This window comes from Myotis nattereri, assembly GCF_964212035.1.
Source record: "Myotis nattereri genome assembly, chromosome: 8".
NCBI lineage: Eukaryota > Metazoa > Chordata > Mammalia > Chiroptera > Vespertilionidae > Myotis > Myotis nattereri.
The window spans coordinates 13,588,586-13,606,126 of record NC_138083.1 but is presented as its reverse complement, the minus strand read 5'-3'; the positions used below and the strand labels follow the sequence as shown (position 1 = coordinate 13,606,126).

Genomic DNA, 17,541 nt, shown 5'->3' with positions numbered 1-17,541 from the left:
GGTCCACGCTCAACCACTGAGCCAGGCAGGGCTGAGCCTTCCTTAACCTCAAAGTGCGCACCTCTTTGAACCTAAATGAAAATGAATGAATCAAATGGGAAAAGGAAGTGGACCAACATGCGTTTATGTGAAGCTGTGCTGCGCTCCAGGTTTCTTGCTTAACCGCCTGGGAATTCGAAAAGAAACCTGCTCAGTTCACAGACGCCAACAGAGGCCCGCCCGCTGTCCCCTATTTGCCAGGGACGCACTGTTCGTAGTGCGGCTGCGCGGTGGAGGCTCATGTCCCGTTACCGCCGCCGTCGGCCAGGAGGCTCCTCGGCGTGCTCCTATTGGCTGGGCGCGTTTGGCGCCAAAGCGCAGATCCGCGGCGCAGGCTACGATCGGGAGCGGTGGGACCCGGAACTGCGGGATCTGAGAATTGCGGCAGGGAGCTGAGGAGGACAGTTTGGCGTGAAGCGGGCAGTTGACGAGGCCACGGGCCTGGGGCGACTGCGCCATGTTCTGCGACAGGGCCATTGAGCTGGTCCGCGAGCTGCACCGGGCGCCCGAAGGGCAGCTGCTGGCCTTCAATGTGAGGGGGACCGGGTGGACGGGATGGGCGTGTTGGTGTTCTTCGCTTAACCAGACGTTTATTGCTTGCCTGGTCATCTAGCATTTGCTGTGCACGCCCGGCAAAAGCTAGGCTTCGGCCCTAGCCGTGTTGCTCAGTGGCTAGAGCGTCGGCCTGCGAACTGAAGGCTCCCGGGTTCCATTCTGGTCGTACCTGGTTGCAGGCTGGATCCCCAGCCCCAGGGCAGGGTGCGTGTAGGAGGCAGCCAATCAGTGTGTCTCTCTCACATCTATGTTTCTCTCTGTCTCTCCCCCTCTCTTAAAAAAATCCATGGAAAAATATCCTCGGGTGAGGATTAAAAATACTTTTAAAATTTTTTTTAAAAAAGCTAAGCCTCTGGAGCCAGGCTGGGATTCTGGCCCTGTCGGGTGACTTGGGGTCAGTTGCTCAAGCTTTCTGTGTGCCCAGTTTCCTCTTCTGGGAGAACGGGGATGATGATGAAAATAGTGCCGGGTTCTTGGTGTAGGGAGGGCTCAGCCAGATGGCATACTCAGGGTCCCTGAACAGTACTCGGCACAGCAGTAACTAAGTCTTTCTGCTGCTGCCGCTGCTAATAACTGTTACGTTTTTTCCTGTTTTTTTTTATTGCTACTACCCCAGTCAGCGTGTGAAACACTTGATGTACGTGATCTCTTGTTCTCTTTATAATCCTGCGATATTTAAACTGTTCTTTTCCATTCTTCCTGTCTCTATTCTCGATATTTCAGATTAAGTGGGCTCATACAATATTTGTCCTTTGTGTCTGGCTTGTTCTACTTAGCGTGATGTTTTCAAGGTTGATCCGTGTTGATGCATATACTGCATTGCTTTTTTTGTTTTGTCGTGTGTGTGTGTGTTTTCATTCTATTACACTTTTTGTTGTCCCCCATTCTCACCCTTTTTATCCACCTCCACCCAACCCTGCCCAGCCTCTCTCTGATCATCATCACACTGTTGTCTGTGTCCACGGGCTAACTGCATTGCTTTTTATGGCCAAATAATATTCCATCCAAGGGATATATACCATATTTGGTTTATCAGTTCATCAGGGAATACATTCAACTTTATGGCTATAATGAATAATACTGTTTTAAACATTTGTGTACATGTTTTTGTAAGATTATGTTTTTAATTCTCTTGAGTATATGCCTAGGAGTGGACTTGCTGGCTAATATGGTAATATGTTTATCTTTTTTGAGGAACCATTAGATTTTTTTCCAGTGCTGTACCATTTTACATTCCTATCTGCAATGTACGAGGGTTCTAATTTCTCCCCGTCCTCGCCAACACTTATTATTATAGGCTATCATAGTAGGTGTGAAAGGACTATTGCTTGTTGAAACGATATGTAAATCAAATATAAACATAGTATAGATAGAATATTGCTGCAGACTTGGTGGGGGAATTAATGAATATGGGTCAATATCATTTTGTATATTCTAGGAGGATGGACTCAGGCAAGTTCTGGAGGAGATGAAAGCTTTATATGAACAAAACCAGTCTGATGTGTAAGTTTTGATAAAATTCATATTTTAAAACAATTGAAGAAATGTAATATGGAAAGATAATCTTACATCAGTTTTAGATGTGACTTTTTTTAAAATTCTGAGTGTGATTATACTCTAGGTATCTTATATAATAAAAGGATAATATGCAAATTGACCCTAATGGCAGAACGACCAGAACAACTGCTTGACCAGTCACTATGAGGCACACTGACCACTTCTTGGTCCCTTTCCCGGGCTGGCAGGCTCCCAGTGACGAACAGGGAACTGGGGGCAGGGCCAGCAGCCAGCAGCTGGGGAAGATGGCCCTGATCACAGACCAGGCCTAGGGATCATACCCGTGCACAAATTTTGTGCGCCGGGGCCTATAGTACTGTATAAAAGGGATTTGTGTTGATCATGGATATCTCTACAGGGATTCAGGTAGTGCTTGGCATATGGTGCATGCTCAACAAATATTTGTTATTTGACTGATATGACTTAAAAGATATTAGGGTAAACCTAAAAGAGATGAGAGTTGAGCAAATAAAAACCCTAACAGACTGAAATATATGGTTTCCACTGCTTGCTTTCACTTATAGAATGAGAGAATGGGTATTTTGTAAACTTAGCAGGAACAGTAGTGATTCCAGTAGCTTGAGTGAAGGTCATTGAAAACTAGGGCTACAAAATGCTACAGATTGGACGTGAGAGGGCTCTAGATCAGGGGTGGGCAAACTTTTTGACTCGAGGGCCACAATGGGTTCTTAAACTGGATCGGAGGGCCGGAACAAAAGCATGAATGGAGTGTTTGTGTGAACTAATATAAATTCAAAGTAAACATCATTACATAAAAGGATACGGTCTTTTTTTTTTTTTAGTTTTATTCATTTCAAACTGGCCGGATCCAGCCCGCGGGCCATAGTTTGCCCACAGCTGCTCTAGATTTATAGACTAGTTAGAGCTAAGCATTTGGGCTGTATAACAAACTTCAGAGGTCCCTGTGATTTGGTGAAGAGTAAGACACAAAAGAGTCTTAAAGACACCAAATTCTAATCAGAAGTGAGGTATTCAGATCTCAACCTAGAGCAGCGGTTCTCAACCTGTGGGTCGCGACCCCTTTGGCGGCCGAACGACCCTTTCACAGGGGTCGCCTAAGACCATCCTGCATATCAGATATTTACATTACGATTCATAACAGTAGCAACATTACAGTTACGAAGTAGCAACGAAAATAATTTTATGGTTGGGTCACAACATGAGGAACTGTATTTAAAGGGCCAGAAGGTTGAGAACCACTGACCTAGAGAGAAGTTATATGTGACATGGTTTCATCTTTGGCCTTGTTAAGTACAATGTTTTTATCAGTTACTTGGATATTCAAATCAGTAGCATGGTGGAGTTTATAGAACAACAGGAATACTTTCAGCTGCATTGTTTAAGGATGGATACAGAAAAGTCTTTATGGAATGTGGGACTGAACCGAAACAGATTTGCAGTAAATCTAAAGTCCTAAAGGGAAGTTCCTGAGACATTCCTTCATTCACTCAACAAATACGTATTGAACAATTATGCGCTGATAAATGGCTCTGATTGTAAACACAGTAGTGAAGATTTCTGTCACTATGGCCCTCACAGTCTAATGCAGAAGACCAATAGACCAAACTGGGATACATGCTATGAAAGAACACAACAGAGTGCTAGGAGAGAGAACACTGAAGTGAAGATATAATCAGATCAAGGAATCTGAGAATTTCTTTCCAAAGAAGAGACATTTCAGCTGAGGCCTGAAGGAGAAGCAGATTTTCAGCTAGGTAGTAATTGTGGCAGAGAGCATTCCAGGTAGAGGGAACAGCATATGCAAAGTCCCAGAGTCATGAAAGAGGGTGGGATGCTCAGGAAACTGCCAAAGAAGGCCAGTGTGGCTTAAGCTTATAAGCAAGCAAAGCATGACACCGCGTAAGATTTTTAAATGTGTGGGGCAGGTGGTAGCATGTTTGTGCTTTGAAAGATCACACTGACTGCTGTGTGGACAGTGGAAGGAGAAGCTGCGAGGAGAGGGAGGCATGCTGGTCATCTTGGGAGGAATGCTGGTCATCTTGGTGACAGGAGAGGTGACTTGGAGTAGATAAAAAGTGAACAGGTTAAAAACATGTTTGGATGTGGCCTAATAGACCTTAGTCCAGTAAGGGAATGATTTTCCTGTATTTGTACCATTTGCAAATTCATAATCCCAAAATTCTATTCCTTATCCTCCTAGTTTCTTTTTCAGGGGACAATCACTATTACCAGTTTCTGGTTAAACTTATTTGTCACAGGAAATCTATTTTAAATTACTCATGTGAATGTAAATTTTTTAGCAAATCCTTCTGTACTTAATAAAGTACTCTGAAGTTAAGTGAGATGTATTTTATTTGTACTATTACTTTGTAATCCAGAGCACATTGTCAAAGTGTGGCGAATAATCTGACTTAGAAGTGTGTACAACAGATCTAGAAGACATGATTGGGTGGCACATATATTTTGGCTCTGTTTGCAGGGCCTGCAGCATACACTGCATGAAGGAGTTGTTTTTTATATTTATCTGGTTCCTTTTAAAACTCTAAATTTGGTTCTTATTCTTTCTGTACATCTGGTCTTGTTTGTTTTTGTTTTTCCAATTTTTAAAATATACATAACAAAATTTGCCGTATTAACCATTTTTAAATGTACAGTTCAGTAGTGTTAAATACATTGATAATGTGCAACTATCACCACCATCCATCTTCTTAACTCCTCATCTTGTAATAATGAAATTATATACCCATAAACAACTGTACATTTGATTTTAAAATGTCATACTTGTCCAATATCTAAAGAGAGGAGTGAAGGACCATGTTGACTCCCATTTTTATTCACTTAATTATAATGGGCAGTAATACATATAAAAAATATAAGACCATAATGTTATGAACCATGACATTGTTTTGTCTCTTATCCTAGCATGATAAAGGGATTCCAATGTTTATCTTTTGGAAATAACGGAGATTAATCAGTGTACAAAAGTGCAAAGTATTAAATCGTTAAATGAAATGCTGATAGCCTGATCTTAGGCAAATTATTTGGCTTTAGGCTTTTTTATCTTTTAACATATTAATAAAAGCTCTGAAATAGAGATAGGTACTGCTTAGGTTAACTGCTAATAAAAGAAAACCAAAAAAACAGGTATACCTCTATGTTCATAGCAGCACAATTTACAATAGCTAAGATTTGGAAACAGCCTAAGTGCCCATCAGCAGATGAGTAGATTAAAAAACTGTGGTACATCTACACAATGGAATACTACGCTGCTATAAAAAAGAAAGAACTTTTACCATTTGCAACAGCATGGGTGGACCTGGAGAGCATTGTGCTAATCGAAATAAGCCAGTCAGAGAAAGATAAATGTCACATGATCTTACTTGTTTGTAGAATATAATGAACAATATAAACTGGTGAACAAAAGTAGATCCAGAGACATAGAAACATTGAACAGACTGTCAAACCTCAGAGGGAAGGCAGGGGAGGGTGGGGTGAGAGATCAACCAGAGGACTTGTATCCATGCATATGAGCATGATCAGCGGACAGTAGGGGTGTGGGGGGCATGTGCTGGCGGACAGGAGCAGGTGGGGAGAGGTCAATGGGGGAAAAAGAAGACATATGTAAAACTTTCAACAATAAAGAATTAGAAAAAATGAAAAATAAACATATAGGTCAGTTTTTATTAGACTTTAAAAATTTTATTTATACTGAAATAGACATATTTGTTCTTTTCCTATTCAAATTTTACTAGGAATGAAGCGAAGTCAGGTGGACGAAGTGATTTGATACCAACCATCAAATTTCGACACTGTTCTTTGCTAAGAAATCGACGCTGCACTGTAGCATACTTGTAAGCCTCTCAGATTTTGCTTGGGGTGTTAGGGAATAATGGAGGATTTTCCCTGTGGTTTTCTTTTAACCATTTCAAATGGAAAACAGAAATTCTTAGATTTGTCTCTCTATAAACATTCTAAATTCTTTTTTCCATTTAAAAAATTTTATTATGAAAAATTACAATATTCATAAAACTAGGGAGAATAATGTTATGAACCCCCATGGACCCATCATACATGTGTAACAATTTTTAACATTTTGCCATAAATGTTTTTTGTTTTTGTTTTTTTTGTTTAATATTTTTATTGATTTCAGAGAGGAAGGGAGAGGGAGAGAGAGACAGAAACATCAGTGATGAGAGAGAATCATTGATCAGCTGCCTTCTGCACACTCTACACTGGGGATCACCCACCCCACCCTGGAGATCGAGCCAGCAACCCAGGCATGTGCCCTGACCAGGAATCGAACTGTGACCTTCTGGTTCATAGGTTGACGCTCAACCACTGAGTCATTCCAGCTGGGCTGCCATAAATGTCTTATATTGTTTTATTTATGCTACACTATTGTAGAGCATCATGACATTTTTACCACTGAATACTTTAGTATGCATCTCTAATCAATAAGATTTCTATCTAATCAACATTCATATTTTCTGCCTTGTCCCCAAGATGACTTCTCACAGTTTGTCGCAGGAGCCAAATAAAGTCCACATACTCATAGTCCATTTAGATTAATGTGAGTCTCGAGTCTTTCCTGATCAAAACAGCTTCTGATATCCCTTTTGTTAAGCATCTAATACCTTCTTAATCTCCTAGGTATGACCGATTGCTTCGGATTAGAGCACTCAGGTGGGAATATGGAAGTGTTCTGCCAAATGTTTTACGATTTCACATGTCTGCTGAAGAAGTAAGTTAGCACTGTTATTCAAATTTATGAATTTGGAAAATGCTGAGGTTCTGGCATTGTTCTGTAATATATTAGTATTTATCTTTTTGTTTTTTGTTTGTTTTAACATTTTTATTATGTAATAAGTAGTCTAGATTTGGAAAAATCAGTATCAAAAATATAAAAAACATTTTATAATATTAGTATATAAACATAAGTTATTCGTGTCTAAAGACAAAAATGATTCTTAGTTGTACAAATAATCAGAAATAACATTTAATCATAGCAGTAACAGTGGAAATTTTAACTTTTTCAGAAGTAAAAAATTTTAGTAAGAATAAAAAAATCAGCACAAAACTGCAAAGATTTGGGAGGTTCTCTATGAGATAAGAGTGTTCTGTTTTCCGAAAAAGCTACCAAACAAGAAGATACAATTTTTTTTCTTTTTTTAAAAAGTAGACTGAATAGGCAAAGATCATTTCTCCCTGAATTGTTTTTTCTGTTTATTATTCATAAGGTTCTTAGTTTCATAATTCTAGTATAACTTTTTATGTAAGTTTAAACACACACAAATGCATATAAATGAGATGAAAATTTTAAAGCTTAGATTTCAGCCTTTAGATATATTAACTGTCATTAATTTATATAAAACTATGAATGTACTACATCACATTTATCTTCATAATTACAGCTTTACAAAGACCAAATATGTGTTGCTTATTTTGCATTGCCTTTGTAATTTCTATCTTTAAACTTTCAATCTCTTAGAACGTTTCCAGATAACCAAAGATTTCAGATAACCAAAGTTTATCTATAAATTAATTTAATATTAGTCCCTAAGGATGTTGGAAATTATATTTATTTATTTTTATTTATATATGTATATATATATTGATTTTATAGAGGAAGGAAGAGGGAGAGACAGATAGAAACATCAGTGATGAGAGAATCATTGATCGGATGCTTCCTGCAGCCCCCCTACTGGGGATTGAACCCGCAGCCTGGGCAAATGCCCTGACTGGGAATCAAACGGTGATCTCCTGATTCATAGGAGGATGCTCAACCACAGCCTCATCAGCCAGGCTTATTTATTTTTAATTAATTAATTTATTTATTTATAATTCTTTTTTGTTGAAAGTATTACATATGTCCCCTTTTATTCCCCATTGACCCCCTTCAGCCCATCCCCCCACCCCCACCCCAGGCCTTCAGGCCCCTATTGTCTGTGTTCATGGGTTCTGCATATATTCATACAAGGTCTTTGGTTGATTACCTCCCACCCACCCACCCTCCCCTGCCTTCCCTCTGAGATTCTGCACTGTGTTCCATGCTTCCATGTCTCTGGATCCACTCTTTTCATCACTTTATTTTGTTACTTAGATTCCACATATGAGTAAGATCATGTAATACTTGTCTTTTGCTGACTGAACTATTTCACTTAGCATGATACTCTCCGGGTCCCTCCATGCTGTCTCAAAGGATAAGAGATCCTTCTTTTTTACTGCTGCATGATATTCCATGGTATAAATGTACCACAGCTTTTTTATCCACTCATCTACTGATGGGCACTTGGGCTGTTCCAGATCTTAGCTATTGTAAATTGTGCTGCTATGAACATAAGGGTGCATACATTCTTTCTGATTGGTGCTTCGGGTTTCTTAGGATATATTCCTAGAAGTGGGATCACTGGGTCAAATGGCAGTTCCATACTTAATTTTTTGAGGAAACTCCATACTATTTTCCATAATGGTGCACCAGTCTGTATTCCTATAGCAGTGTAGTAGGGTTTCCTTTTCTCCACATCCTCCCAGCACTTGTCATTTGTTGATTTGTTGATGGTAGCCATTCTGACAGGTGTGAGGTGATATACCTCATTGTTGTTTTAATTTGTATCTCTCTGATGATCAGTGACTTTGAGCATTTTTTCATATGTCTCTTGGCCATCTGTGTGTCCTCTTTGGAGAAGTGTCTATTTAGGACCTTTACCTATTTTTTAAGTGTATCATTTGTCTTCCTTTTAAGTTGTATGAGTTCCTTATATTTGGGATATTAACCCTTTATCAGATGTGTCATTGTCAAATATGTTCTCCCATACAGTGGGCTCTCTTTTCGTTGTGTTGATGGTTTCTTTTGCTGTGCAGAAGCTTTTTATTTTGATGTAGTCCCATTTGTTTATTTCCTCTTCAGTTTCCTTTGCCTTAGGAGATGTATCTGTAAACATTGCTACGAGAGATGTCTGAGATTTTGCTGCCTATGGTTTCTTCTGGGATTTTTATGGTTTCCCAACTTAAGTATTTTATCCATTTTGAGTTTATTCTTGTGTATGGTGTAAGTTGGTGGTCTAGTTTCATTTTTTTTGCATGTATCTGTCCAATTTCCCATCACTATTTATTGAAGAGACTGCCTTGACTCCATTGTATGCTCTTGCCTCCTTTGTCAAATATTAGTTGATCGTAAAAAATATATACATTAATTGAGTGTAATGGCTTGGGTTGATTTCTGGGTTCTCTGTTCTGTTCCATTGATCTATATGCCTGTTCTTGTGCTAGTACCAGGCAGTTTTGATTACGGTGGCTTTGTAGTATAACTTGAGGTCTGGTATTGTGATTCTTCCAACTTTGTTTTCCTTTCTCACGATTGCTGCAGCTATTCGGGGTCTTTTTAAAAAATATATATTTTATTGATTTTTTTACAGAGAGGAAGGGAGAGGGATAGAGAATTAGAAACATCGATGAAAGAGAAACATCGATCAGCTGCCTCCTGCACACCCCCCACTGGGGATGTGCCTGCAACCAAGGTACATGCCCTTGACCAGAATCGAACCTGGGACCCTTCAGTCTGCAGGCCGACGCTCTATCCACTGAGTCAAACCTGTCAGGGCTCGGGTCTTTTTTGATTCCATATAAATTTTTGGAGTATTTGTTCTAGCTTTGTGAAATATGCCATTGGTATTTTAATTTTAAAAGATGAGTATACAATTTCTGCAAGTTTGTTTTCTTAAAACTTTGTCAAATGTATCTATGTTTGCAGGTTGAATGGTTCAATCATTATAAAAAGTCTCTTGCTACTTATATGAGGTCATTGGGAGGAGATGAAGGTTTAGATATTACACAGGATATGAAACCTCCCAAAAGTTTATATATTGAAGTAAGTATACTTAAAAGTGGATTTTTATTTAATGCATAGACTGTGCTGCCTTTTGTCTATGGGGTATATGAATATATATTAATTTATTTTTAAAAAGAAAGGGAAAAATAAACTGAAACCAAAAATGTTACCTATAGGTGAATGATGGGGCTAGGATAGAAAAGCTAAAATATTCTGAATAGACCTGTTTTAATAGTTTTGACTTTGGAACCATGTCAACATTTATATATGTGTTTACATGGTTCCAAAGCCTAAGCGACTGTCCGACCAGTAGCTATGATGTGCAATGACCACCGGGGGCAGACACTCTGACCAGTAGCTATGACACACCGTGACCACCAGGGGGCAGACACTCAAGGCAGGAGCTGCTGAGCTGTGGTGATTTGGCAGCTGCGGTTCTCAGGTGACATACCTGGAACCAGAGAGGAGGGAGCCTGATTCCAGGGTGTGTCACCCAAGGACCACCCTCTCGCAATCTGGGACCCCCTCAGGGGATGTTTTGGCCGATCCCTGCAGGCCAGGCTGAGGGACCCCATGGGTGCACGAATCTGTGCACCGGGCCTCTAGTTTTATATATTATTAAATCAAAGTAGAAAACCAACCCACAAATTTTGAAAGCAAAATGAAACCAATGAACCTATGTTTTAAATTGGTGAATTAGTCAAACTGGAATTATTTTAAATTACTTTAAAACACATAAATTGATTATATGTTGGTAGTGGTTATGTTCTAAGGATGAAAAGAATTACAAACATATCAATGTATTTTTATAGTCATATTCTCAGTAATAATAATTACTGTTATTTTGAAACATCATATGAAACAACTTATATGTTGAAGAATAGAGCAAAAAAAATATAGCAGTAGGAACCAAGATTTTTAAAATAAGAGAAAAGAGATTTGAATATTAAAATGAAAAAGTTAAGTGAAAATTCTGTATTCCCAAACTCAAGTTTGAAGTATCAGCATGGAGTCCAGTTGAATCATCTCCTTTTATTTATTTATTTTTAATTGATTTCAGAGAGAGAGGAAGGGAGAGAGGGGAAAAAGAAACATTGATGTGAGAGAAATATCCATTGGTTTCCTCCTCATACGCGCACCAACCTGGGATCTAACCTATCACTTAACCAGCAATTGAACCTGCCCCTTTTGGTGTACGGAATGGCGCTCCAACTGAGCCACACCTGCCAGGGCAGGGCCATCTCTTTTTCTTTTTGTTAAAGTACTTTTTAGCTCTTTCCACCGAAAAAACCAGCCCAGTAGTCATGAGCATTCAAAATGTGGAGTCTGAATGCCATTTCCCATTAAAAAAAAAAAACAGGACTCCTTGGGGATAAAAAGGCTAATTCTTGATCTTAAATAAAAAAATGTACAAACTGAGCATGGGATACCCTGTCTTTCTAGAAAGCACGAAAAGTATCAAGGTCTATGTGAGTGCTCTAAAGTTTGGGAACTGATTTGAAGGAGTTCCCACTTGCCAAAGAAGGGGCACTTTAAGCATGAAAGTGAATAGTAACTGCATTGAATTGAGTCACGTCTTCAGATGGTGAGACTTATTGCTGGAGTTGGCTTTACCAATACTAATCCTAGTACTTAGGAAAATAAACTCCAGTCCTGAGTTCTTTTTTTGTTTTTTTTTTTTAAATATATATTTTTTAATTGGCTTCAGAAAGGAAGGGAGAGGGAGAGATAGTAACACCAATGATGAGCGAGGATCATTGATTGGCTGCCTACTGCACGCCCCCTACCGGGGATGGAGCCCGCAACCCAGGCACGTGCCCTTGACTGGAATCGAACCTGGGACCCTTCAGTCCACCGACCAACGCTCTATCCACTGAGCCAAACCAGCCAGGCCAGTCCTGAGTTCTTATAGAAGATGAAAAGATGTCCTGGTTTCCTGTGGCAACAGTTGGAACTATAGTCAGGAATGTAACCTTCTCTCTAGGAACATTTTGCTCTGCAGTTGTAGAGGGTCTATCAAAAGGCAGTCTTATACCTCCCACCTGACTAAGAACCTCTCCTGATTCTTACAACATGAGTCTGCATCTGCTCTTCCATAGTTTACTTGTAAGTATTTTTGGGAAAGAGTCTGTCAAATGAAATTGGAAAAATCTTTTTAAAACAAGTTTTGCAGACTCACCTATGGTCTGTTTTCAGATATTGATATTTCATGGAAGGGAACCATAAAGAGGCAGGTTGGAATTGATCTAGAACATTCTCTTTTCTTTGTAAATATATATTTTAACTACTTGGTAGTCAGGATTTGCAGAGGGAAAAGAATGCAATGATGTCTCCCCCTTAGCAGCTCCCTGGGTTTCCTTGCTGTCGGCACAACACACACACATACATTTGGAGATTTAGCCATTCTTCTTCCTCTCCATCAAAACAGGACAGTTAGAACCACTAGCATTCCACAGTAGGAGTATGAGGCTCAAGTACACAGAGACTATACAAACCAACAGAAAGCCCAATACTTTTACTTTGTGAGTATTTAGATAATCCTTATTTACTTTGTGGTCATTTCATATTAAAAAATAATTTAGATAAAACATCAGTTTTTCCTTTCAGGTGCGATGTCTAAAAGACTATGGAGAATTTGAAGTTGATGATGGTACTTCAGTCCTATTAAAAAAAAATAGCCAGGTATGTCTTGTCTAAAGATACTTTAAATCTTGTAAGAGTGTTGCATGATGGGAACGTTGAAAGCAGTAAAATAAACATCACCTTGTGATAACCATTTATATCGGCATTATGTTTAGGGTAAGACTACTTTTTATAAATATAAAGAAAGGTTGAGGGAAATGTTGCATTTATTAAAAGGTTAATTAATTTCCTAGAATATTGCTTGTGTTTAACACTAAGTCTTTTCCAGGGAAATGATCGCAATGGGCTTTATTCTAGTTAAGGCACTATGAAAATGTTGGATTTAGCTCCTTTGAATTATATTTTAATAGGTGATAAGCACTTATTTTTAGCTTGTACTTTACATTATAAATCCTAGTTCTTTAGCAAACAAATGAGATAGATCAAAATTTTTTAAGTAATATATTAACAGAATTTAATAGGGAACGACTAAAACTTTGAAGTTGTAACTGAAATCAAATTTTTCCTTACAAAATAATCTTAACGTTATTGTTTCCTTAGAAATCGTCAAGTTCACATTAGATTAATTTCACATTAGCTAAATTTATCCTATTTTTTGTAGTCACATTAATACAGGAGGAAAAATGACTTAATGAAAACCACTCTTTCTTTATCTTCCATCTTGTTATCAGCCGGTTAGTGTCTTTGCTTATGCCTGGAGCAAAAGCATGCTTCAGGTTTTGTGAATCTTGGACTAATTTCCTTAAAAGAGGGTGACTTGATCTCTTATTTTACAAATACCCTTAGAGCCTTGAGTAGTTTCCTAAAACAAAGATTGAATATTTTAAAGACAGATTTTCAGGGTACACTAAATAAAATCTCTTTGTTAAGGCAAAATTTCCCTCCCAGTGTCCTCTTGGAAGTAGGATACTAATGAATTGAATAATACTAGTGGATTAATATTAATACTGATAAATTAATGCTTTCATAAAAATCTGTATTTCTGGAGGACCCAGTGTGAAGCTCTGGTTCACAAGAATAAAGCTTATCCTCATAAAACTAGATATGAGAAAATGTCACTTTCCCCTAAACACTGTCCTGTGGTTGAATTTTTTTCTCAAACTTATGGCTGATCTTCCCACCAGTGTGCCCAACTGGTGGTGGCTGCTCAGTGGCAGGGAGTCCTGGGTGGGGCTGGGGCAGGTGGAAACCCAGCTGAGCCCCTCATCCTGCTCCTGTGTTAGCTGTTTTCTGTGTGGACCATGCAGAAGCCTTCCCCTCGGTGATGCTTGTAACTTAGTTTCTCAGTATCGCCCCTCCTTTCATTATAAAAATGGGAACAAAATTTAAAAACGTAATCTGCTATAGTTGGTATTAAGGGGCTTCTAAAAATGTCTGACCACATCTAAAATCAGTTTTCTATGGAATCTGTCCATATCATATAAAATATTAATAGTGAGATATTTTCTTATCATACATCCATTTATGCTTATCAATATGGCAAACATTTATCTCTCTAGAAATCAGAACCCCTTCTTTTTAGAAGAAATTGGAATAACTTGTAAACAACTTAATGTCACCCCTTTTTTTCTTTTGGGGTAGTGGTGGAGATAGGCCCCCTTTTTTATATTATTCATTCTAAAGACTTTAATAATTCAGTTAACATGTCAGGTAAAAGTCCTTGGCCTGTGTGTTTTCATGACACGTTTGGAGGCATGTATTTGGTCATGGGTCTTGCATAAGACCTTTGAGTTTGTGAGGAGGAACCTTCAGGCACACACTGCTGCTGAAGTTACATTTTGCTTCCTTGAATAATTTTTTTTTTAATATATTTTATTGAGTTTTTACAGAGAGGAAAGGCGAGAGATAGAGAGTTAGAAACATCGATGAGAGAGAAACATCGATCAGCTGCCTCCTGCACACTCCCCACTGGGGATGTGCCCGCAACCAAGGTACATGCCCTTGACCGGAATCGAACCTGGGACCCTTCAGTCCGCAGGCCGACGCCCTATCCACTGAGCCAAACCGGTTTTGGCAGCTTCCTTGAATAGTTTTGATAATTTCTCCTACTGCATTATTTCCTAAGGCTATTTGCTCTGTACTTTCTAATATTTTTCATTTTTACCAAAGTATGTCTTTCTTTGAGATTTCATTGCTCACATGAGCTTGCTTCCTGTTCCTTTTCACTCCAAAGTTTAGGAAATGTTTACTTCTGTTTTAACCCCCCGTGTGTTGAGAGGGAATCAGACAAGAAGACTCCTTTCCACTTCAGAATGAGAATCCTCTCAGGACATGGAGGACGAGCGTTAGCTGGCACTGGTGTCTTCACAACACAGTGTGTGAACAACACCTACTTCATAGGTTACAAATTCTTTTAATCCTTGAAAAGGACAAAGAGAAAAGTTGTCACTTGTTATTAGAATAAATGTTCAGACTCAAATCCTAGAAAAGGTTTAATGGAAACGTTTCCTTGTTGTTCTTCCTAAGGAATTGTACAAATTGTCATCTGGTGCCTAAAAATCTCACCTACCTGGGTTTTCTGTGCATGAATTTAAAATGCAAACCCTAAGGAAAGTACCAACTAGAATTCAGAAGTCTTTTTTTTTTTTTTTAAATATATTTTATTGATTTTTTTACAGAGAGGAAGGGAGAGAGATAGAGAGTTAGAAACATCGATGAGAGAGAAACATCGATCAGCTGCCTCGTGCACATCTCCTACTGGGGATATGCCCGCAACCCAGGTACATGCCCTTGACCGGAATCGAACCTGGGACCTTTCAGTCCGCAGGCCGACGCTCTATCCACTGAGCCAAACCGGTTTTGGCAGAAGTCTTTACATTTAACTTAAACAAGCTATGAATTTGCTTATAAAATCAGAATTCAGTACAATTTTGCATACCATCAGTTTCAGTAGATGAAAACAGCAGATATGCTATGTTTAACTTTTAATTATATAACTGTTGGAATTTTTTTTGAATTTGAATAATATATAATCAGTTGCCGCTTTTTAATGATGTAAAATGTAATTTAAAACTCTTTTACATTCATTTCTCTTTCTTTCCCCCGCCTGTTCACTAGCACTTTCTACCTCGATGGAAGTGTGAGCCGCTGATTAGACAAGGTGTTCTGGAGCACGTCCTGTGGTGACTTCCTTCTGTGGTACGAGGCTGTACCCAGGCACAAACCTTACACACTTCCTTCTCCCTTCCTTTATGCCTACCCATCTCTTGTTCTAAAGGTTACAGACACTCTTTAATATAACCAGGAATACTCAGCTGAGAATGGTTTGTTTTTATATTGTATAGGATTCTTTTTTGTAATCTGCATCTATAATTATAACATTCCTACAGTTAAAATGTCTCTGTGTGTGGTTTTTTTCCTGAAAGTAAATGTTTATTACACTCGAATCTTTTTTTTTAAATATATTTTTATTGATTTCAGAGAGGAAGGGGGAGAGAGAAACATTAATGATGAGAGAGAATCATTGATCGGCTGCCTCCTGCTCGCCCCACACTGGGGATCGAATCCACAACCCGGCCATGTGCCCTTGACTGGAATCGAACCCGTGACCCTTCTGTCCACAGACCGATGCTCTAGCCACTGTGCCAAACCAGCTAGGGCTACACTTGAATCTTTTAAACACTAAGAGTTACCCTTGGCTGTTCTGGGATAAAGTAGGCCCCTGTGCATCTTGTGTTGTTTCTGACAGTGTGCACTGTGTAAGCCAGGGAGCTGAATTTCTGGAGTATGTGTTTTCAGATGATGTGGGCAAGTGGAGATGGTGGTCTGTAAGTGTTTTCAGTATATGTAACGTTTAATGACAACTGCCTGGCTATTGGGGAAGGAAGAAGTAAGGACACAATGAATTGGCCCATTTCCAGCAGTGGTGGGTGGTCTGGCTCATGCCTGCCTGTGAGCTTGTAGGGTGAGCACCAGTATCGCCACTTTGAAAAGGGGAATAGAAATTGGGGCTAGGAAAGAACCTTTGTACAGTGTTCCCCCAGATTCACATGGACAGAAAAGCCACACGAAGAGCTGGTCAGCTAAAGGGAGGGCAGTTTCTGTTGTCTGGTGAACTATGAATGGTCGGGGTTGGAGAGGCACAGAGTGGTCCTGCCTGGTGGTCGGTGGCCTTACCCCGCCAATCCCCTCCATTACCAGCCCAGTAACATGCAAGAGGCTTTCACATGTAAAAGATTCAGAAGCCTGGTACCTGGTACGTACTATACATGCAGTTTCGTTTTTGTATAAGGGAATGTTTCTGGCCAAAATGAAGTCAGAGAGAGGCTTTCCAAACTAGGATGTGGATCTGTATGTTTTCATAATAGACCCACTTAGGTCAGTAGGCTCCCCTTCGCAGATTATTTTCATTGTTGAAAATGATTTCTCCCCTTTGCTTTGGTAGCCAGATCAGATTTTCAGCTAAATTTCTGCTGATAAAGAATAAGGAAAATTTTTCTAGTGAATGGGATCAGTAATGTTGACATTTTAACTGTGGGTCTGTAGTCACTTCACTCCTATATATTTACTCCCAGAGCACAGAGAACCATGTAGACAAGTGAGCCTCCTGTCTTTGTGTGGTCTCTCCATGTGGTTTTTTCCAGCAAGCTGGCTGGGCTTCCTACCTGGCAGCTCAGGACTCCCACGGTGCTAAGAGGATGGAAGTGGGCATTGTTAGAGTTCTGAAAGGCTAGGCCTGGTACTGGGCTAGCACCATGTCTGCTGCATTCCATCAGTGGGTATGTGTGGTCACAGGATGCCCAGATGAGTGAAGGGACTACATGAGCCACATGAAGGTGGGAACACTGGTGAGTAGCTACCAGCTTTGGTGTCAGTGTCCGATGTATAAAATGAGTTATTTGTTCCTTTGCCTATTTTAAATAGACATGTAATAGCTTTAATAATGATAGAGCCATCTGGGTATGAACCTTGGGGATGTTGATAATTGTTATGTATTT

General features: G+C 39.3%; 1 protein-coding gene across 2 annotated transcripts; it reads left to right on the top strand.

Annotated features, from left to right (window-relative positions):
* The first annotated feature begins 356 nt into the window (after positions 1-356).
* Positions 357-15,935, top strand: GINS1 (GINS complex subunit 1). Of its 2 annotated transcripts, XM_081097919.1 has the most exons (8): positions 379-571; positions 1,211-1,231; positions 2,033-2,097; positions 5,886-5,984; positions 6,784-6,874; positions 9,884-10,000; positions 12,569-12,643; positions 15,662-15,935. In XM_081097919.1, the coding sequence occupies exons 1-8, from the start codon at positions 497-499 to the stop codon at positions 15,728-15,730; spliced, it is 612 nt and encodes a 203-aa protein (XP_080954045.1). In that variant the 5' UTR covers positions 379-496; the 3' UTR covers positions 15,731-15,935. The 2 variants fall into 2 exon arrangements, with proteins under 2 accessions (XP_080954046.1, XP_080954045.1); XM_081097920.1 differs by lacking the exon at positions 1,211-1,231 and having other exon boundaries at positions 357-571.
* Positions 15,936-17,541: the final 1,606 nt, after the last annotated feature.